This window comes from Corvus kubaryi, unplaced genomic scaffold (assembly GCF_017639235.1).
Source record: "Corvus kubaryi isolate FWS band 111438036 unplaced genomic scaffold, C.kubaryi_AGA036_p1.0 137, whole genome shotgun sequence".
NCBI lineage: Eukaryota > Metazoa > Chordata > Aves > Passeriformes > Corvidae > Corvus > Corvus kubaryi.
Window position 1 is genome coordinate 4,897,543 of NW_024580671.1, and position 20,463 is coordinate 4,918,005.

The 20,463-nt window shown below is 42.6% G+C and overlaps 1 protein-coding gene across 1 annotated transcript in view; it reads left to right on the top strand.

Annotated features, from left to right (window-relative positions):
- Positions 1-2,578: 2,578 nt before the first annotated feature.
- The window catches only part of PAWR (pro-apoptotic WT1 regulator), a 75,501-nt gene continuing 57,616 nt past the window's right edge, over positions 2,579-20,463 (top strand). The window contains exon 1 of the mRNA XM_042017682.1: positions 2,579-3,138. Coding sequence (XP_041873616.1) covers positions 2,674-3,138 — 465 coding nt within the window. The 5' untranslated portion in view covers positions 2,579-2,673. The remainder of the gene's footprint in view (positions 3,139-20,463) is intronic.

The window sequence follows — 20,463 nt, forward strand, 5'->3', positions numbered from 1 at the left end:
AATCCAATTGAGTAGTTGTCTAATTTAAAAACTCCACAGGTACGAATTTTTTCTTTAGGAGAGTGCTTTTTGTTAGGACCAACTTTACTAATTTTGCACTGCCGAGCAGTAAATAGCGCTAGTGCAGAACTATGTTCTCACTGTCTGTTTTTCTGCCTATTTACAGCTTTCCAACACAACACTGAACAACTATCTGGTTTTGTTTGGGGATTTTCCCTTGGCCTGAAAGATAAGAGGTTTCGTCTGCAGTGATGAAACTGCACCTTAACTTCCACATATACAAACATTTAAACACCCCTTCAAAACCAACCACGACACCAAAAACACCCCTAAATCCAAACCAGAGCAGGAATCAGATATGAGTTCAGTGAAAAGTCCAAGTAAATGAATGATCACTGGAAGGGCAGAGAAGGTTGGCAGGGTGAGACTGTGCCCACTGCTGTGCAAGAGAACGAGGTAGAGCCTTATCTAAGGCACAGTCTAATGGCTACATGGACTAAGCCTGTTATTTACACTGTGCAGAGAGCCTAGCAGCAGATACTTGAAGCTCCATTTTGCTAGATTTTTTTTATCCCTATCACCTATATGTTTTTTCTGTAAAAAGAACCCAAAAATCCTTGCAAAGTTTATATTCTGAAATACTACTGAATTTTATTAACTAGGTGGACGAATTCAGGACTGAATCTGAAAAGGGGAGAAAAAGTGATGAAAAGGTGATCATGTGCTCTCAGCTAGGTCAGCCCAGGCTATATGGTTTTCCTCTGACTGATGTAAGCTTGTATCTTGTCCTGAGCCAGCTAGAAAGGTGGCACCGATACACTCCTTTCCCTCAGCTTACCACTTATAAAGCAGGATTAAGCAAACCACAGGTCTATTGAAAGCCGTGATTTTCAAAAGTAGCACTATCAATTTCCAGGGTGCTACTAAGAAACAGTGAGTTCGGGCAAACCAAAAATAACGTGAGTTTTCCGTGCAGGGTTTACCCATCTTATCACCTACACAAGCTGTTCAACAGATACCACGGACTCCCATCACGGTCCTTGCATGTTCGTTTTTCCTAACCTTTAACCCAGTCAGGTTTCTCCACTGAGGGCTGTTATTATTTATAAACGAGACATCTCTCAAGTCTTTGCAGCGTGACCGGCGGAAACCCCTTGAATCCTGGCTTCTTATAACGTCAGGAAAACACAGGATCTTTCCCAACCTTCCGCCCGCGGGAGTGAACTTCCACCAGCTAGCAGCGGTCTGCCCAGCACCGGCGCGGCCCAGAGGAAGTCATTCTGCTGCGGGAGCCACTGACCTCGGGCTCTTTCCCACCGTGCCCCGACCCCGCCGCACAGCGGAGCGAGCGCAGCGGCGGCACCACGCTTTGAGGCCAAGCCGGCGCTCCCGTCCCGGCGCGGCGTGTCTCCGATGACAGCGAAGCCGCGGGCTGACCGAGCCGCCTCCGCGTGCGGCTCCTCGGCTCGCCGCCGGTGACAGCGGCCGGCGGTGCCGGGGAGCCGCCCCGCCCCAGGGCCGAGCTCCGCACCTGCCCCGCGGGAAGCGGCCGCACGTCGGGGCCCTTCAGCCGAGGCTTTCCGGCAGGTGCGGAGCGGGTTTGGCGAAGCCCCCGCGGAGGGGTGTGACACCAGACCGCGTTCTCCGGCCCCTCCTGGCGGGGCTCCGACAGCCTCCGCCCGCGTCCGTTAAAGCCGCCCGGGAAGCGGAGCGCGGCCCGGGGCTAGTGGCGTCCCGGCCCGCTCATCCCCACTCCGCTCCTGCCGCGGCGCCCCTCGCCCTCTCCAGCCCCCGTCGTCGGGAGCGCCGAGGTCCGTGTCCGCTCCCGCGCCAGCACTGCCCGGGGCAGGTGCCGGGGCACCGCTGCGGGCCGGCAGCCGGAGCGGTCGGGTCGCGGCGCGCACCGGGCCGGGCGGGGCCTCCCTGCCCTCACCCCATTGTCGAGGCCATCTCGGCAGTTTCCGCCCTGGCTTCGGCTGTGTCCGCGCCGCGACGGGGAAAGGGGAGGGAGCTCGGGAAGGCTCGGGGCTGCGCCGCTCCTTCCGGGACGGCGGGAGGCGGTGCCGCTCACCTGGTGCCGCCGGCGCTGTGCAGCGCCCGAGCCGCGGCCCCGCCGGGCGGGAGGTGAGCGCCGACCGTGCTCGCCCCGCCCTGCTGCGCGCGGGAACGCGGCTCCCCGGGCAGGCAAGCGGGTGGCGGGGGGATGGCACGCGATGGCCCGGGGGCGAGGGACGGCGTTGCGTGGCCGTCGTGGCCGCAGCGGGCGGGCGGGCGGAGGAGGCGGGTACCGCCGGGCGGCCCCGCGCCGAGGGGTGAGGGGAGCCCCGGGGAGTGACGGGCGCCTCGGTCCGAGCCGTGGGAGCCGAGCGTGCGAGGGCGGGCGGTGATGGAGACCCGTTCCCCGGGGCCGGGGGCTTCCCGGGGAGTTGACGAGGTGGCGGGACGGGAATGGGTAGTACGGTGGGACGGCTCACGTCCCCCCTTTTGTTTCTCTCCAGGGTGTTTGTGCTTCTCCGAGCCTCTCTCCCCGCCCCCGTCTCTCCCGCCCCCGTCTCTCCCGCCCGACCCGCTGGGACCTCTCCTCTCCGGGCGGCAGCAGAGCCGCCTCGGGGCGGGCGGCGGTGGTGGTGGTGGTGCTGGTGGGGCGCTCTCGCCGTCCAGCCCGCTGGGAACATGGCGACCGGCGGCTACCGCAGCGCCGGGGGCAGCACCACGGACTTTCTGGAGGAATGGAAAGCCAAGCGGGAGAAGATGAGGGCGAAGCAGGCACCGCTGGCTCCGGGTGGGGGGGAGCCTCGTCCCGCGGGGGGCGGCCCCTCCGCCGAGCTGAACAACAACAACAACAACCTGCCCCCCGACCGCGCGGCGCCCCCCGCCGGTGGGGCCCTGAATTGCGTCAGCCTCGCCAGCGCCGCCCTGGGCCGCGGCGCCCCCGCCAAGGAGCCCCCACCAGCTGTCGCGGGGAGCCGCGGGGCCGAGCCCGCCGCCGCACCGGGCTCCCCCGAGGGCGAGGAGAAGCTGGCCGCCAAGGGAAAGAGCTCGGGCCCCAGCGCCAGGAAGGGGAAGGGGCAGATCGAGAAGAGGAAGCTGAGGGAGAAGAGGAGATCGACAGGTGTGGTGAACATCCCGGCCGCCGAGGTGAGCGGGGACGGGGGGGCGCGGCCGCTGCTGAGTCGCCGCTTGGGGCGCCGGGCGCAGCCCCGGTGCTGCTGCTGAGCGCTCGCCGGTCGTGCCCGGGCTCCCCGCGGGGCGAGGCGTTCTCCCCGCATGCGGGCAGCAGAGCGATGGGCCGCGCCTGGCGGACGGACCGCGCCGGGGTCGGGGCAGGGCGGCATCCCAAGCGACGGACAGATGAGGTGTCATTTATCCTCAATAAATTAGACCTGTCATAACTTGCGGCTTTTTTTTTTTTTTCTTTTTTCTTCTCTCTTAGTAGCTTCTTGTCGACAGAGAGTAAGTTCCAAGCTTTTGAAGGATCAAACTGAGACACGTGCTTGTTAAAGTATGGTCAAAACAATAGTAATGAGAGAAAATTGATTTATCAGGTTGGAATAGATGTTCAGGTGTAAATATTATTCAGTTTGGAACCCAGAAGAATTTACAGCACTGGAAAAAATGTAGTGGTTTGAAGAGCATTTTTTTTAAGGCAGAGGAAGATATTTTTATCAGCCAACACCACTGTCCTCTGCGGTTTGCTACTAGTATAAAAAATCTGGCATTGATTTGTAATACTCCTAGAGGAATTCAGAAGAATGATAACTAAGCTTTTAGCTTGTTTTGCAGTTAATAAGAAAGGCCACAGGAAACTTTGAACAGAGTTGGATTTCTGTCTACAGTTTTGCACTAGTAATGTGACCACCATATTTTTGTAGAAAAAAACTTGTAGATCTTTTAGTTAATATTATAGATTATTAAAGTAATTCCAGAAAATTAAAGATCTTTGTTTCTGAAGCAGCAGGAGAAGATGAAATGATGTTCTTCACACCTGAAGTGATTAACATCAGTTTGTGACATTCTAGGCACTTTCACAGTATACACTTTCATGCGTGGTGGTCTTGGAAGGTTGAGGAATGAGTTTTAGGAACAGTAGAAATCTTTGTAAGTCTGGTTTTTGAGAATGATTACTTGCATGCCCTTTAGTTTGAAGTGAAGAGTTTTGGCATAGGACTTCAGTATCATTGTTTTGTACAGTGGTGAATACAAGTGAATTCTTTTAGCTTTTTTCAGATTGTGCAAGCCTTATAGACTGTATCTTGATGGTTTTATATGGACCCCCCATAAATACCTGCCCCCTGTGCCTTTTATAGGAACCTTAAAATGCTGTATCTTTGCTTCTCTAAGGGAAGTAGTCCTAGCCCAGTCAGTAATGGTTTTGCACATTGCAGCGGGGGTTGTATGACATGATATTTTAGAGGTCTCTGGTGTGTGTGTGTGTGTACCTTGTCCCTAGTTGTACTCTCTTTGGTTGATTGGTTTTGGGCAGTGGGTTTCTTTTTGCTCTTTGAGACTAATGTCCCAGTTCTTTGAACTAGTTTCTGAACTACTGTTCTTCTGGTAGTTTTTGGGTGATGTGGTTTGGGGTTTCCTAGTTTTGTGGGTTTGGTGATGGTTGGGGCTTTTGTTTGTTTGTTTTGTTAAAGTATTACTCAAAATATGTCTTGCTTTCCAGGAAAACACATTCCTTGCTCAGCAGCCATTAGAATCCTGTGTTCGAATTTGCTGCACTTTAAAGAGTATCTTTATTTCTTAAAGGTAACATATTTAGGCATTGAGAAACAAGTTCTCACCCACTCCCATGTTTTTGAGGGCTAAACTTTGCTGCATGTCACCATGTGCTGGCACTTCTTGGAAACTTCTTGTACCTTTATACTAATTGCTTCTATAACTAGCAATTAAGCATTTCATCACGTTTTTGGGGTCAAATTTTAACGAACATAGATAACTGTTGTACAAGGTCTTATTGGGGAAATTTGCTGCTAGTAAGTGTTGCATTTTTCACTGGCGTATACTTACGCAAAGCATTCTCTTTTCAGTATTTCACCTTTCTTAAATGCATTCCTAGGAATTGTTTAGCTAGGGAACACTAGATCATTCCTGGTGGTGAACAGCTTCAAAAACAGTCTCCAGTGTCAAATGTGAGTACCTACTTACCAGTTAATGCTTTGCAGGCTATTTTCTTGTCGTGTCTTTCATACAGCTGTGTAGTCATGAGAAGATGTTTTAAAGTATTGATTCAACCTGGTCAGATGAAGTTCTCAGACAAAAGAAGGCTGTGATGTAGATGATGGCTTTTTGGAGTAATCTGCAACACTCCAGTTTCTTGCTGTCTTTCTCACTAGATGCTAGGCATAGCTTTCCTGTGCAGTACATAGTGACTTGGTAGTAGTACACACTGAATTTAACCACTTGACACTTGTAGCTCTTCATGGTGTATGTTTTAAAATTACTTCTCAGGGGATGTTATTTTAGAGCTTTGCTGGGTGTTTCATTGTCTTATTTTTCAAGGAAATAATTTTTCTAAGGATGAAGTAGACATTTTATGCTAAATATGTCCCTTTTATGATCATCATGCCGCTGTGGTGGAGACCAGTAATAAGATCCTCTGAAATGAAAATGGGTACCTGTTGAAAAAATGCACTCCTAGAAGATACAAAGTGCCTAGAAGCTTTTCCACCCAAAATTGAATACAAAAATAGGTTTTGCTCCGAAGAAGTAGGATTTAATTTCAGTTGCAGTGAAGCTGGAGAATTTAATGATCGGAAAGGTGTCAGAATAAGAACAGTTTGTGTTGTCTCAGCTATCTTGAAATAGGCATGAAAAATGTTAGCAGATTATTACTCATTAATGATGAATTTCTCTCCCCTTCAGTGGGAAGGTAATAGAGCCAGTTCTTAAAGAGTTCTGTGTTTTAAATGTATTTTGTATTGGAATTGGCAGAGAACAGAAGCCATTGTGGAAGCTGTGAAAACACATGGTGATAGGTTGGGAGTTGACAATGCTTTGTATTTAGAGACCACCATGATAAAAGTAAAGTCTGGTTTTTACCTTCTCAGCACTACTGCTTATCTAAAAAATGGTGACTTTTGAAAATGGCTTTGGAAACACTTACAATGTTTTCCCTTCCAGTGATCCTAAAGTAGGTTCTTGAAAGTTGGATTTGTTCTAAATATTAAGTGCTGTGGGATTTGGGTTTTGTTGACTCATAGCAATTCTTCAGGTTGTAAAAGGTAATTGAATTACATGCAATTATCATTACTATGTATGTTTCCTTCCTTAAATATTAAAATTTATAACCATTTTAAATTACGTTTGGAATGTGTTTCTTGGTTTGTAGGTACTCGCTGCAGGTGAGTTTACTTGCAGTGTTTTTCTCATTTACAGTTGTGCTAGTGCCTATTCAAGAAACACAGAGCTCCCATTATTTACTAACAGTGCTTTGTGAGGACCCACATATAGGGTGACAGTTATGTTTTGTATTGTAATTCTGTCCTGCTCCAAGCAAAACAAGCTGTACTGATGAAACTGCAGCTTTACTTCTGTAAGTTTACATTTGAGGGTTATGCTGGTAGAGCTGTGTGAGTAATGTTTTTTGGGGTTTTTTTCTGAACTCCAGAAAGGAGAATAACAAGTATTTTTATGGTTACTTTTTAAAAAAGGTGTATATATAATCAAAATCTTAATTCATTTGGAAGGACAGTTATATAGCTGGGTTTTATGTAATGTGTGCAGTATAGATAAAGTTTACATTTTTACTTAACCAGATGGAAGTCATCTTAAGTTTGGAAGTGTTCTTTTGTTAACAACAGGGTGATGAATGATTTAAAAAGGTGTAAGGAACGCTGATCTGTGTATTTTGTACCTGAGGCTGCCAGACCCAAGACGCAACAGTCTCCTGACCTATTCGTGGGAAATACTGGAGTGAAAAGGTAGAAGTGATTCAAGTATGGACTCTTCAAAGAATATTCAAGCAGTCTGTGTTCATCTTTTGTCTTATGAACAGCAGTAAGGATATAGCTTCTTGCATCCCTGCTGATGGCTCCCTGTCAGGAGTCTACCTGTCTGTTTAGAAGGCACTGCGTATTTGGGGCTTGGTAGGTGTCATACTGAGCAACACCTTGGAAGGAAGCAGAGCAGTGAGTGCTTTCTGTGGGGAAAGAGAGTTCCTGCTACTAGAGAAGTCCAGTGTGCTCAGCTGAGGAGACTAACTGAAAACTGCTGTGTTCCAGTTGGAAAAACTTGAAGAAAATTTAGGTACTGCATATGTGTCGGGCATAGCAATTACTGGGTGTGTTGTAAAGGAATTGAAATCCTTCTCTGAATGGCTGGAAACTAGAGAGGAGTGGAATCCTGTACTAGATGTTGAGCTCTTTTGATTAGAAGTTTGTCTTCAGCATTATCTTTTTTAGTGATTTCCTACCTGACGATTGAAGTCTCTTCCTACTATGTCTTGAGATTAATGAGGTAGTGTCTTTCCATTGTCTAACATCTGTTGTATTGTAAAACAACTTGCTTCTTTTTGCATGTGTTGGGGGAAAAAAAAAAGCCTCAGTAAGTGGTTGTTCAAAGTACTACAAAAAAATCCCTGCATCTGACCACTGATACCCTTACCATCCATGCAGATGTAGTAGTGTTATAATGGAAGTCTGAAATAGATTTATTTGACCTGGACAACTATTCATGATAGGTTAAGCCATTCTGCTGACTTTGTCTAGTGAACACATCTTACTAGGATTCCATTTATGGTTCTTCCTTCAGATGTGGCAGGGTGAATACAAGCATTTTCAGGTTCTGGTAAAAGAATTGTATTGAGATTGTTTATATCCAGTTTGTTTTGCTGTTAATACCTTTGTGAATTCTGATTTTGACCAAGTCTCCTGACAATACCTGTTCAAGGGCATGTTTTCTTCTTTCCATCTTTTTTTAGCACATGGTAAGCTTATTTTTTTTTTTGTTTTAAATTTTTGTTTTGTTTGAGAGTATGCTTTAATATCCTGACATAGCTAGGTACTGGAATTTATTTGGTCAAAAAAACAATCACAACTAAATTTTTAACAAACTTAAAAGTCTGGAAAACTTTCAATTCCAGAATCCATGTAGCAGCTTCTAAGTTGCTGTGTGTGTACCTTCCAAGCCTGGTGTGCCCACCCCATTGCTTATCACTGGCAAGCCTGGGAGAAACCAGGTTTAACTGTGATAAGCAATGGAACTGCATGGCTAAATTTGACGAATTGTGCTCATGAGGTCCTTCAGTCCTCCCCACGAGGTGTTCGCTACAATGAACTGCACTTGAAACATTCCTACACCAATGCACACAGCAAGAGGAGCAAGCAAGACGGCTTCCTTAGTCCCAGAGATGTGACGTCTTTGGCATAAGTGAAACCTGGTGGGATGAGTCCTGTGACTGCTGTGTTATACAGTGGACAATTACAGGCTCTTCAGGAGAAATAAGGTGCGGAAGGTGAGGTGAGGAGGTGATGTAGGTAATAGAGGGGCTGGAATGTGTGGAGCTTGGAGTAGGCAATGGCACAGTTGGGAGCTACTGGGTAAGGATTAAGGGACAAACGTCATAGTAGAAGTCTGCTATGGGCAACCCAGCCAGGATGACAGCACTGATGAATTATCCTTTAAGGAGCTAAGGGATATCTATAAATCAGCCACCTTTGTTCTTATGGGGGACCTCAACTTGCCAGATATTAACTAAGAGCACCATACAGCTGGCGGCTGTGTGAAGAGGTGACAGGTCCAGAAGATTTCTAGAACACCTGGATGGTAACTTCTTTATATAGATGCTAAGGGAGTTGACTAGGAAAGGTGCCCTTCTTGATTTGTTGCTTGTTAACAGAGAGGGTCTTGTGAGTGGAGTGGAGTGATTGGTGGCTGTCTTGGCCACAGTGACCATGAAGCAATCAAGTTTAGAATCTCTGTTTACGGGAGGAAAAGTGCCAGCCTGAAGTGCCAGTGGCATCAGCCCTGGACATGAGGAAAGCAGACTTCAGGCTGCTCAGGGAACTGGTGAGTAAGGTCCGTTGGGAAGATGCTTTTGAAGGTGCTGTGGTCTATCAGTGCTGGTCACTTAAGTACCATGTTCTAAGAGTACAGGAGCAGGTAATTTGAAAATGCTGGAAGTGAAGCATGTGAGACAAAAGGCTAACTTGTCTGAGCAGGAATCTTCTGGAGCTAAGGCAAAAAAAAAAAGTGTATGTCCAGTGGAAGTAATGTTTGTGGACACAGGAAGATTACAGAGATGCTGTTTCACCTCTGTGGGGGGGAAAATTTGTGTAGCTAAAGCTCAGTCAGAGTTGAAGCTGGCCAGAACTGTGGGAGACAAGAAAAAGGGCTTTCTGAAATACATTAATAGCAAAAGGCGGTACAGAAATAATATCAGCTCATTATGTGATGGTCACCTCACAAACTGGAACGTAGACAGAGCAGAGACATTTAATGGTTTCTTCACTTTAGTCTTCAACACTGGTGGTGGCCTCTTGGAGTCCCAGTGCCCTGAGCTGGAGAACCATGACTGTGAGAATGATATTTCCCAGTGAACCAGTTGAATCCTTCGAAGTCTGTGAGACCTGATGAGGTTCATCCCAGGGTACTCAAAGAGCTGGCTGATGTCATCACAACCCCTCTCTCAATGATTCTTTAGTGGTCTCAGGAATCTGAAAAGGTCCCAATCGACTGGAACTTGATAAATGTCCCAATTTTCCAGAAGGGCCAGAAGGATGTCCTTGGTAACCACAGGTCTCTCACTTCAGTTCCTGGTAAAATTATGGAGGGGATTATGTTGGAAGTTACTGAGAAACACCTGATGGACAGTGCAGTCATGGGTCACAGGCAGCACAGGTTAATGAGGGGCAAGTCTTGCTTGTCAAACTTAATTTCCTTTTATGACAAGGTGAGTCCCCAGTTGATCTGTGGATGCCAGTCGTGATCTTTTTGGATTTCAGTAAAGTTTTTGATAATGTCTGTCACAGTATCCTTCTGGACAAAATGTTCAGCACACAGCTGGATAAACACGTCACGTGGTGGGTGAGCAGCTGTGAGCAAAGGGTTATGGTGAATGAGGTTACATTAGACTGGTGACCTGTCACTAGTGGGGTTCCACAGGGCTCTATCCTTGGCCTTGTGCTCTTAACCATCTTCGTAAATGACTTGGACACAGAACTGGAAGGAATGCTAAGTAAGTTTGCTGATGACACTAAGTTGGGAGGAGCTGTTGACTGCCATGAGGGCAGAGAGAGACCTTGGCAAATAAAAGGGCTGGGCAGTCACCAACCCTGTGAAGTTTAAAAATGACAAGTGCTGGATTCTGCACCTGGGACAGAGCAACCCTGGATGTACAGACAGACTGGGGAATGTAACACTGGAGAGCAGCCCTGTGGAAAAGGACCTGGGGGTCCTCGTTGGTGGCAAGTTGAACATGAATCAGCAGTGCCCTGGCAGCCAGGAGGGCCAACCCTGTCCTGGGTGCATCAGGCACAGCATCACCAGCCGGGCAAGGGAGGGGATTGTCCCTCTCCACTCTGCACTGTGGCAGCCTCACCTCAGGTTCTGGGGGCAGTTTTGGGTACCATGATATAGAACAGACATTAAGCTATTGGAGAGTGTCCAAAGGAGAGCCACGGAGATAGTGAAGGGCCTGGAGGGGAAGCTGTATGAGGAGCAGCTGAGGTCACTTGGTTTGTTCAGCCTGGAGAAGAGGAGACTGACAGGAGACCTCAGTTGGGTGTCCAGCTTCTTAAGGGGAAGCAGAGGGTCAGGGGTTGATCTCTTCTTTCTGGTGACCAGCGATAGGACTGGTCATGTAAACTGTTGGGAGACTTAGGCTGGCTATTGGGAAAAGATTTTTGACCCGCAGGTTGGTTGGGCACTGGAACAGGCTCCCCAGGGCAGTGGTCACAGCACCAAGCCTGACAGAGTTCAAGAAGCACTTGGAAAAAGCTGTTAGGCATATGGTGTGATTTCTGGGGATGTCCTGGGCGGAGTCAGCAGTTGGACCCTGATGGTTGTGGATCCCTTCCAACTCAGGGTATTTTAGTCTATGCTCTAGGATAATGCTGTTATGGAATAAGGCTGGGCAGTGCAGTAGTTTTTAATGGAAAAGATATGTGGAAATGATTTTGTTTCTCTTAAAGAGGCAATATATATCACTTACTGAATTCAACAAGCTGTTTTAGTAGATTGTAGGGCAGTACCTCCATGTGGAATCCAGAGGACTCTACCAGAAAATACCAATTTATTTACATACTTAATTCTTTTCAATTCCAGCCCTTGTTTCTATTGGAGTGGGAAGGATGGTGATGGAGAAGTAGCAGAAGTTGTTAATTATCTCTCTAATTCTTTTGACTCTGCATTTATCTCTAAGTGCAATTTTGGGAAGGTGAATTTTTAAAATGAAACTTCCAATATTTCTGGGATTTCTGGGTACAGAAAACCCTAGTATGAGAGTTGTGAACAGTACTTGTTGAAGCTGAATTGTAAAATTGTCTATATGAGAGAAAATGTTTAGGGTTTTTTAGTTGCTTCTTGGCAGTGGAAGTGGTGGAAAACTTTTGCTCTTTCCAAGTCAGCAGAAAAAAAAATCGATTGTTTGAAAGATGGCAGGAGCAGGGAGGTTGGACCAGATGACCCCCTGTGTTGCCTTCCAACCTTACCCATTCTGTAATTCTGTGGTCAGTCCATCTTGTTGCTTTGTTGTATTGTCTCAGGTACCAATAGTAAAATAGATTGGAACTTTGGAAGAGCAATACTAAAACAGATTTTCTGTGGGAAACTTGAGATACTTTAAAATTGAAGTATTTAATATTATGGATGCCTAAAACTATAGTATTTTACTGAGACTGTGATGAATAATGAGTTGGTGCTTTGGGCTCATTCTGCAGTTGAACCCACCTTTGCTAAGTCATTTCTTATAACACTTATTTAGCACTGTCTACTGAAGGTTATGGGATTAAATAGAAATCTCAGGTATTGGTAATAATGTTTGCAAAAGTAAGTGCTAATATTCATAGCTGTGGAGGAAATAATAACCTCATGAGTAAACACTGGAAGCTGAAAAAATGAAAGGATAAATGGAGAAGCGTTCCAAAGTTCCTGCATCTGAAATCTCAGTGTTTGGAATTGTCACGTCTTCAAAATGCTTTTGTAACTTTGGGGAACCTGATTCATCTCCTGAATTATTGACCTGAATATTCAGAACTAATTACTGAAAGATTCCTTTACTGAATTTATCAGGAAAGGGGCAATTGGAATAAAAAAGTGAATTTTATGATAAAATTAGACTTTTGGTTTGTTTCTGTACTAGAAGGAAAAAATTGTAGACTGTATGCATTTTAGATTTTCTCATTTTGACTTTGCTTTGACTACTTCTAGTGAAAATGTATTTTACTTTTTAAGTTCCAAAGCTAAAAGTAAATTAGTCTGTAATTAACTTTTTATTTTTCTACTGTAGGCTGAAGATAATTCCCTCAGAAAAAGGGAAAGGGAGAGCATTTGTAGTAAAAAGAGTGAGAATTCTGTCTAGACTGGGATGTGGGATTTATTTGTGATTTATGTCTTCAAACCAGTATTTTTCTATTTGTAAGAGCTACTTGTATAAATTATTAATTAAAAAACCTGGAAAAAAGTAAAAAATAGAACTCTTCTCTATTGAATTCCACAGATGTAACTTTCTCTGAGGCTACAGGAGAGTAAAAACCATGAGTGGAATAATTTCCAGAGTCATTCATAAACCATGACAAACCTTTTGAATTATTTTGAAATGTCTGCTGAATTATTTTATAATGTCTTCATTATTGCATGCTAACTTTTCCAGAAGTCTGTTTGTGCTTTGAATCTACTATGTCCTAGATGGTGTTGCTTTCAAAAGAACCAAGCTAAAAAAGAACAAAAAACCTCCCAAAACAAATAACTCTCTACCTCCTCTGTGAGAGAAGCAAAAACCAGTCAAACTCTTGACTATACCTTAGCCTATTTCAGTTTTCTGTTGTGCAGCTTAAATATTCATGCACCTCTAATGGCAAGTGAGTTTGAGCAGATCTTTCTTTAATACTTAACAAAAAAAAATCCAGAGTCAGAAATGTAGTTTCTGTATATCCTAGTAAGAGTGTGTGGTAAATAGATTCCTTTTGCACAAGGAAAGTTAAAAAATAAATCCCACCCCAACTGTAAATTAAATACAATAATATTAATTGAATAGCTGAATATTTATTGGCATGAACTTCTCATGCATAGTTCATTGCATCTCTGGAGCATAGTTGTTTTGTAAGTTCATTACCTTGATGTGTACAGGGGGCTGTTGGAAGGGCTGCTGTTGATTAGTTTCATACAAGTTGGTACTGTACTGAGTTCTTAAAACTATATCTACTTTACATTCATTACTTATGTGTAAACTCATGTATGGTTTTTTTCTGCAGTGTTTTTTTCCCCAAAGCTGGAGTTGTGTATTTAAAGAATTTTAATTGGAAGACTAAGTGGATGACTTATTTTCTGTGCTGCACAAGGTCATGGGAAATTAAAATAAAAACCACAACCCTGATGTTTTATTTCAGGATTTTACTGTATTTGATCTGCTTGCATGTTGCTATGAAGAACCGAATGGAACATTTAAATCTCTCTTACTATCCAGGCCTGCAAATCTTATCTTCAACTCTGTTGTGTAGTCCTACCATGTAATAATCACACCATCTTAGATGTAGCCTTGTTTGGTACGAAATACAAAAACATCATCCTGGGTGAAGGTAAGCTTAAAAAAATAAATGACCTAACTGAAAAAAACCCATCAGATAAAAAAAAATAATGCCCTGCCATCTGCCATTTTTACTTATCTTAACTCTCAACTATTACTCACCTTCAAACAAAATATGTAAAAAACCAATGTGCTAGGTATGGGCTTTGCACAGTGTTTTATGCAGTATTTCATTAATTTTCTTGATCTGCAACCTAAGTAAGAGACTGATGTCTTCAATCTCTTAAGTCAGAAGCTTTTTAGTAGGTGAGAGACTTGTAGAAGCACAGTCTGAGGCAGGGCTGGTTGCTTTCTTTGTGTAGGCATTGAATCTAAGTGTAATTAAGGTTGAAAGGAACCTCAGGAGGTCTTGAATTCAATCTTGTTGCACTCAGACAGATCTTGAAAATCTTCAGGGACGAAGTCTGCACAGCTTCTTTGGGCAATGCTACCAGGACATGACTGTCCTTGAGATGAAAGTGTTTTCCTTTCTTTTGGACTGTCCTTTAAATTTACATCCATTTTCTCCAGCCATGCACTACTGCAAAGAGCCTAGGTCTACACTTGGTGTCTGCCTGGGACAGTTGGAAAAAAGATGGGTTTGGATTTTGGAAGAGCAGCAGTCTAGACAGGCCTGTTTAGTTGGCAGAAATAGGTGATATAACAAGATGTGAGCTACAAAGGTAGGATAACTTGGCAAAATACATATAGCACTCAGATGTGGAAAAAGTGTTGTGAAATAACAGCTGAGTGTATGTATGGTGTCTAAGCCACATACATCTGTGAGATGTATGAGAGACCATAGCGGTAGGCAGAAGCCAAGGAGGGACGGGGATTTCCCCTCTTTCACTGTTCCTCCTCTCAGCTCTTTCTGACCCTGCTACTTATTTTTGTGAATTATAGCAACTTGTGCATGTCCTACTTGTCCACTGTAGTTACTGGGACATATTTTGTGAACTGTTTTCCATGCAATGTGCAGTTTAGTGTTTGTAGGAACATGGGATTTCCACTGTACGCACTTAAGGTGTATTTAATTACTTTGTGAAGCTCTTTAGCTTCATTTTTCCTCTCTGTACACCAGTAAAAGTAAGACTAATTGTAGTGTGTCTGACTGAAGAGCCACCTAGCTCAGTGTCCTGCTCCTACCATGGCCATAATCAGGAAAAGGTCTGCAGAAATGCTGTCTGGTGTTTCCTGTGAAATGGTTTTCTAGCCACTTCAGTTTTCGTCTCAAAGACTTGCAACACTGTATGAAGATTGCTAAATAGATAGACATTAAAATGAATTTATTTGCAAAATATTTGTTCAGTCTCTTCAACTTGTATAAACTGTTAGCATACAAACATATTTCTAAGAACCCTCATATATGATGAGATACCTCTCTATGATTATTTCCTTCTCTTCCCTCCAGAAACTCAATGGAGTATCTGTTAGCCTCATGCCATGATCCCTGTTTTCTAGTTACTCTATATGTTCCTCAAGATTGTTGAGCTTCTGAAAGATGACCTTTATTGGAAAGTTTAGGAGCTAAATAATATTCTGGTACTCTGACTCAGATTATTAAACAAAGTGAACATCAAAAAAGTCTTAAACCAACAATATATGGTGAGCAGCCATTTCAGAAGAGCCCTAGGAACTCTTAGTCTGCTCTTGGAACAAATTTAATCTGGATAATTCTTCCACAGTGCAGTGAACAGAGCAATCAGTGATACAAAGTATAATTCCAATTTCTTTTATAAACATACTTTTTTGTCTTTGCAGATTGAACTGGGAATTATTATTGATATTGATCAATTAAGCGGTGCTTTGCCCAGCCAGAAGTATGCCAATGCCTTATTAGCCTTAGTTTTTTGAAGTTTGGCAGCGGTTGTGTTTGTAGTCTGTGTCCCAGACTGTTACTCACAGATTGAGATGCAGTGTGTGTATTTTTTATTTGTGGTGATGAAGCTTATTAAATTTTATAGACTAAATCCAGTCTGAAATAGGACCATGACTTCATGTTTTCAACAAGTCTGATCTCAAAAGTCATATTGATCTCTGGTCAGACAACAGTACTTAGCAGTACCTTACTCTTACGTCTGTTTACTGATCAACTCTCCTCATTTTGTGTTGTGTGATGTGCAGAATGTAGGAAAACAGCCTGGAACCCAGCAAAGGTTCCATGCATGACTGCTCTGTTCTTTATACTGCTTTAGTAACTATTATCTTTTCACAGGTACTACTTAATGATTTGTAATTTTTCCTGAAGCTGGTAGCTGCTACAGGTGCCTCTGAAAAACACAGTCAAAAGCTTATCTTTATTTGTTTATAGTTTGTTTTCCTTTGAGGAGTAGTTTTGAGTAAGATCTGTTTTGAGTAAAGATCTAGATATTTTGGAATGTGGAAATTGGAGTGGAGCATGGAAGTGCTTTGTCTGTAGAAAATTGTGGTTTAGATCTGTGCTGAGTTGTTTAACTTCTATCTATTACACAGCCATATTTAGGGTTACCATTTTCTCCTTCCTATAAAGGCTTTGAGATCCTTACGTTAAAAAGTTCTCTTTAAATTAATGTACTGACTCCAAGATGAAAGGTTCTGTGTGTGGGTAATGGGGTACTTCAAAGGATGATGGTATGACACTGTCATTTCAATTAGACAAAAGCTACAAGCATCTGTAAAATGCCAAGAAATGCTGAAAGATTTAAAACTGTATATAGAGACATTTGACAGAGCAGTCCTTTGGGTTTATTATTTTAGTAAAATAGGTGAGATATGATGAATTGAGATGGTCCACATTATTTTTTTCATATTGTAAATTACATTCCTTTCTGCCATGTTATGCTGAGAAGAGGTAAAGGATATGTTTGGAGCTTAAATTATTAGCTTACAGATTTGTCATTGTTTTTCACGATGTTTGAAAATTTGTTTGTTTGATGTTGAAAACAAATTGTTCGTTTGATGTAAAAAATTGTCACATTTCTTTCACAGAGGTAGTAAATACTATAGTATTCTCAGAAATGTGGTAGTTTTTCAGACTTGGAATTCTGAAGCTGAATGTTTAAGTAGCATATGTTTGGTGTGTTAATACTCTTGATAAAGCATTCCAATGAAGTATATTGGAATTGGGCACTTTGAGCATTCTTAATTAAATTAGGGACCTGCACTTGACAACCAAATATTTAGGTACCTGCATTCAGATACTTCTGAATGGCATAGGTAGAATTTAGCTGGTCCTAACACATCTGTGAAAGAATTTCCTATTCAGCCCATTTCTCTTCTCTTTTGATCCATTACTAATAGAAAGAATTGAAAAAGGACAAAGTCTGTAGTACTTCTTAATGGCTAGAAAGACACAGAAACCCTAAAGGTAATTTTGTGAAAACAGAAATAAGCTAAACATTAACAAAACTTGTACTGTGAGTGCACATAAAGATACCTTGTATCCTCTTGAAGATGATGTGCATTGTAATTACTTTGTGTGAAATACTGCCCTTCAGGCAGTTGACTTCTACAGCAAAATTTAGGAGTTATTTTTAGCCTGAGGCAGAAACTGAGGAGTATCTCCTTATCTGACAATCTTCTTGAGTCTAAAACATAAATGGGTGTTTTAATATATCCCATTTGTGGGCTTGCTTCTTCCTTTCATTTAAAAAAATGGGGCTCATCAGATGTCAAATCAGTTTTTGTCAAACTTACCCAGAGGCTATTTGAATGCAGGTGTTGCTAAGCAGCTCAATGCAAAAAACCACTTCTCATAGCATATTACGTTTTTTATGAGATGCAAGAATGTTTCAGAATCAAACCAAGGATTTGGAAATGGGGATATTGATGTATTTTTGCATGCATGATGTATTCCTACCTACTATTCTGCTTCCCTTTTTGATTTTTCATAATTTTTTTTTGTGGTCTGTTTATTTAGAATGATCTGGAAGTTGTTTGTATGCATTTATGTTCTAAAGCTTTCATCACTTACTGCTGGCCTGAGCAGAGAGACCAGAAAAAAGAGATCTGAAGCCAGAATTACCTACACTGTACAAGCTATCAGTTAATATCTATTCCGTTATGATGAGTGTAAACATCCCTACAGCTTTGTATTTAGGTGCTACAGCTTATTACTTTAGGTTGAGGATAGCTACTCTTCTGTTTGGAGATCCTCCTTGGATCAATGTGGAAGGCCCAGGATGATGCTTGTGCACTGCTGAACTTGTGGTTAATGAATCATGCTGACCTGACTTGGCTCCATCTGGAAGCAACTGGGATGTGTGGACATGCAAATGTGATACAGTGATGTTCGAGCTGACTTCTCAGACCTTTGGATGTCAGTGTTGCTTCCCACTATAAGAGTGTTTGGTGAGCTTGCCACTACATTGCCTAAGTACAGTTGTTTTTAAATCAGTGCAGATTGTGCACTTATGCACGGGCCTGAGGTCAGTTTGGAAGCAGCAATATTAAAAAGAATAGCTTTTGTACCACTTGGGCAGAACGGAATGGTTTCTGTCCCTTTAAAATACACATGTAAAAATCTTTCTTTAAATATGCTTGGATTTTTTAGCCTGAGGCAGAAACTCAGGAGCAGTTTAGTAGATTTACTGAAGTCATAGTAAATAACAAAAAAAGGCTAAACTGAAGGATAAATTCAAAATGTGTCTATCCTGTAATATGTTACAGAACTTCTACAAAGATGACAAATGTCCTAATATTAAAAAAAGCAGATAATAAGGAAATATAGCTAACTATAGACATAGTTTAGAAGAGACAATTCTGTTGGTGTGTCTGGAGAGAGTTCATGAACATGATAAATAAAAGGCAGCTCTCTAAACAGAGGTGATTTTCTTTAGTGCTATTGATTGATTGGTTTATTTTTATCTTAACTTTAATTTTTTGGTCTGTTGAAGGCATATTGTATCCTGTGCTCGTACTTGCACATGAGATGGTGTTTGTAGAGCCTTTTGCTTTTCTTCATAATATGAAGACTGAGATCAACTTTTTTGAAGAATACTGGGAAAAACCAGGCAGGGTTGCATAAGTGTTAACTGTTTTAAATCTGCAGTGACTATATGGCTGGATTCTCCCTTAATTTTCCACAAGACCTCCAAAATGAATATGGGATAGACAAAATTTGTATTGGTAAAAAGAGGTGAGCACATGACAAAGAGAAAGTAGAGCAGCAGGATTTGAGCGTTAGAGGGGAGAAAGAAAAGTATGTTCCTGTCAAGTTGTGTATTTGTTTTTTAATTATAGGTTCTGAAATGAAAGGTATGTTACAACCATTCTTAAAACACAGGTGACCAAAATTCTTGTTCGTATAAATGTGTATGAGTTTAAGCTTAAATGTGAAAATTAGTTTGGTCACATTTGTATGAGCCAGTGTTTAAAATTTCAGTTTTCAATAAACCTCTTTATTTTCCCATGAAATTGAATTGGTAGCATTTATGCAGCCAGTATTTCAGGGTATTGATCTAAATCTAAAACAAAAGTTTGGTTGTTTGCTGCAGTCATTGGTTCTGCATAGCAGGACTCCAGTGGAAGCTTGGTGGGACTGTATGAACTAGGATCTGTGGCTGGACTAGTATTTGGTCAGTACCAAAAGTTGATTAGCAAAAAGAAAGTAGGGCCTGTAAAATATTTTTCCGTAGTTTTAAATTGAATTTTTTTCCATTATCATCTTCTTTTATTCAATTTACAGGATTCAGATTTTTCTGTCTTTTGTGCAGGGATGGTTCTTGTACTTGGACACTGTTTATTAGGAAGCTGCACTAACTAATCATGAATGAATCCCCTAAAATATCACCGGATAGTTGGGGAGAGGGACTCTGTTTTTACCATTAGGATTCGTGTTTAAAGAAAAGCTTAAAAAATAAATGAAAACATTTTTGTTTGGTTTTAAGTGCATCTTAGATGTTGCTAATATTAGTATTAAAATAATAAATTTAGAACATTAAGATTACAAATATATTCTTAAAAAGCAGACTAATTTTTAGTCATCAACAGAAAAGTAGACAAGAGACTAGGGAAGTATGGGAGGAGTATCTGACAGGGGAATTACAGAATACATTTTCTGTTAGCCATGCATTCGTAGCAGAGACTGCCTTTTCTCCTCTTTGGATTAAAATCAGTACTCAAATGTCATATTGGATCTTCTAGCTGATGAAGGTTCTAAATACCTGTTTGTTATTTGATTTCATCTGGATGGTTTGGAGATCTAATTTTGCACGAGGACACAGCTATAGAAATTGCGTAGAAGTGGGAGCTTGTGTACTGCCATAAAGGGGTTGCTCTCAGGGATTACAGGTGCTGCCTTGTATCAGGAATTTAGCCCAGACCATACTTCTCTAGCTGTCTTCGTGTGTATGAACTATTTGTAGGCCAGCACTCTGTGAACTTCACAGATGATAGGGTGTAAGAAGGGAGCTCAGAGGGAATCCCATACCAAGTACACTGAATGGGATGTGCGAGAATGTGCTGGGTGAGATGGGAAGCTGCCTGTCCAGACAAAGAAGCTTAGCGAATCCAGTGATAGGTCACAGATGTTTGTGCCTGGGGATAGCCACCAAACTCCAAATTCAGCTCTACATCTAAGGCTTCAACCAAAGTAAGTGCAGTTGGTTTCATCTGAAAGGTCTTGGCTTCGAATCAACTACAGGTCCAAGGAAGGGCATGTTTTCTCTGTGATAGGCAGCCCTTCCAAAGAGGACTACAAATATCTTCTGTCTGCTCCTTTATTATTTTACATATAGAGAAGGCTTGTTTGAAAACTA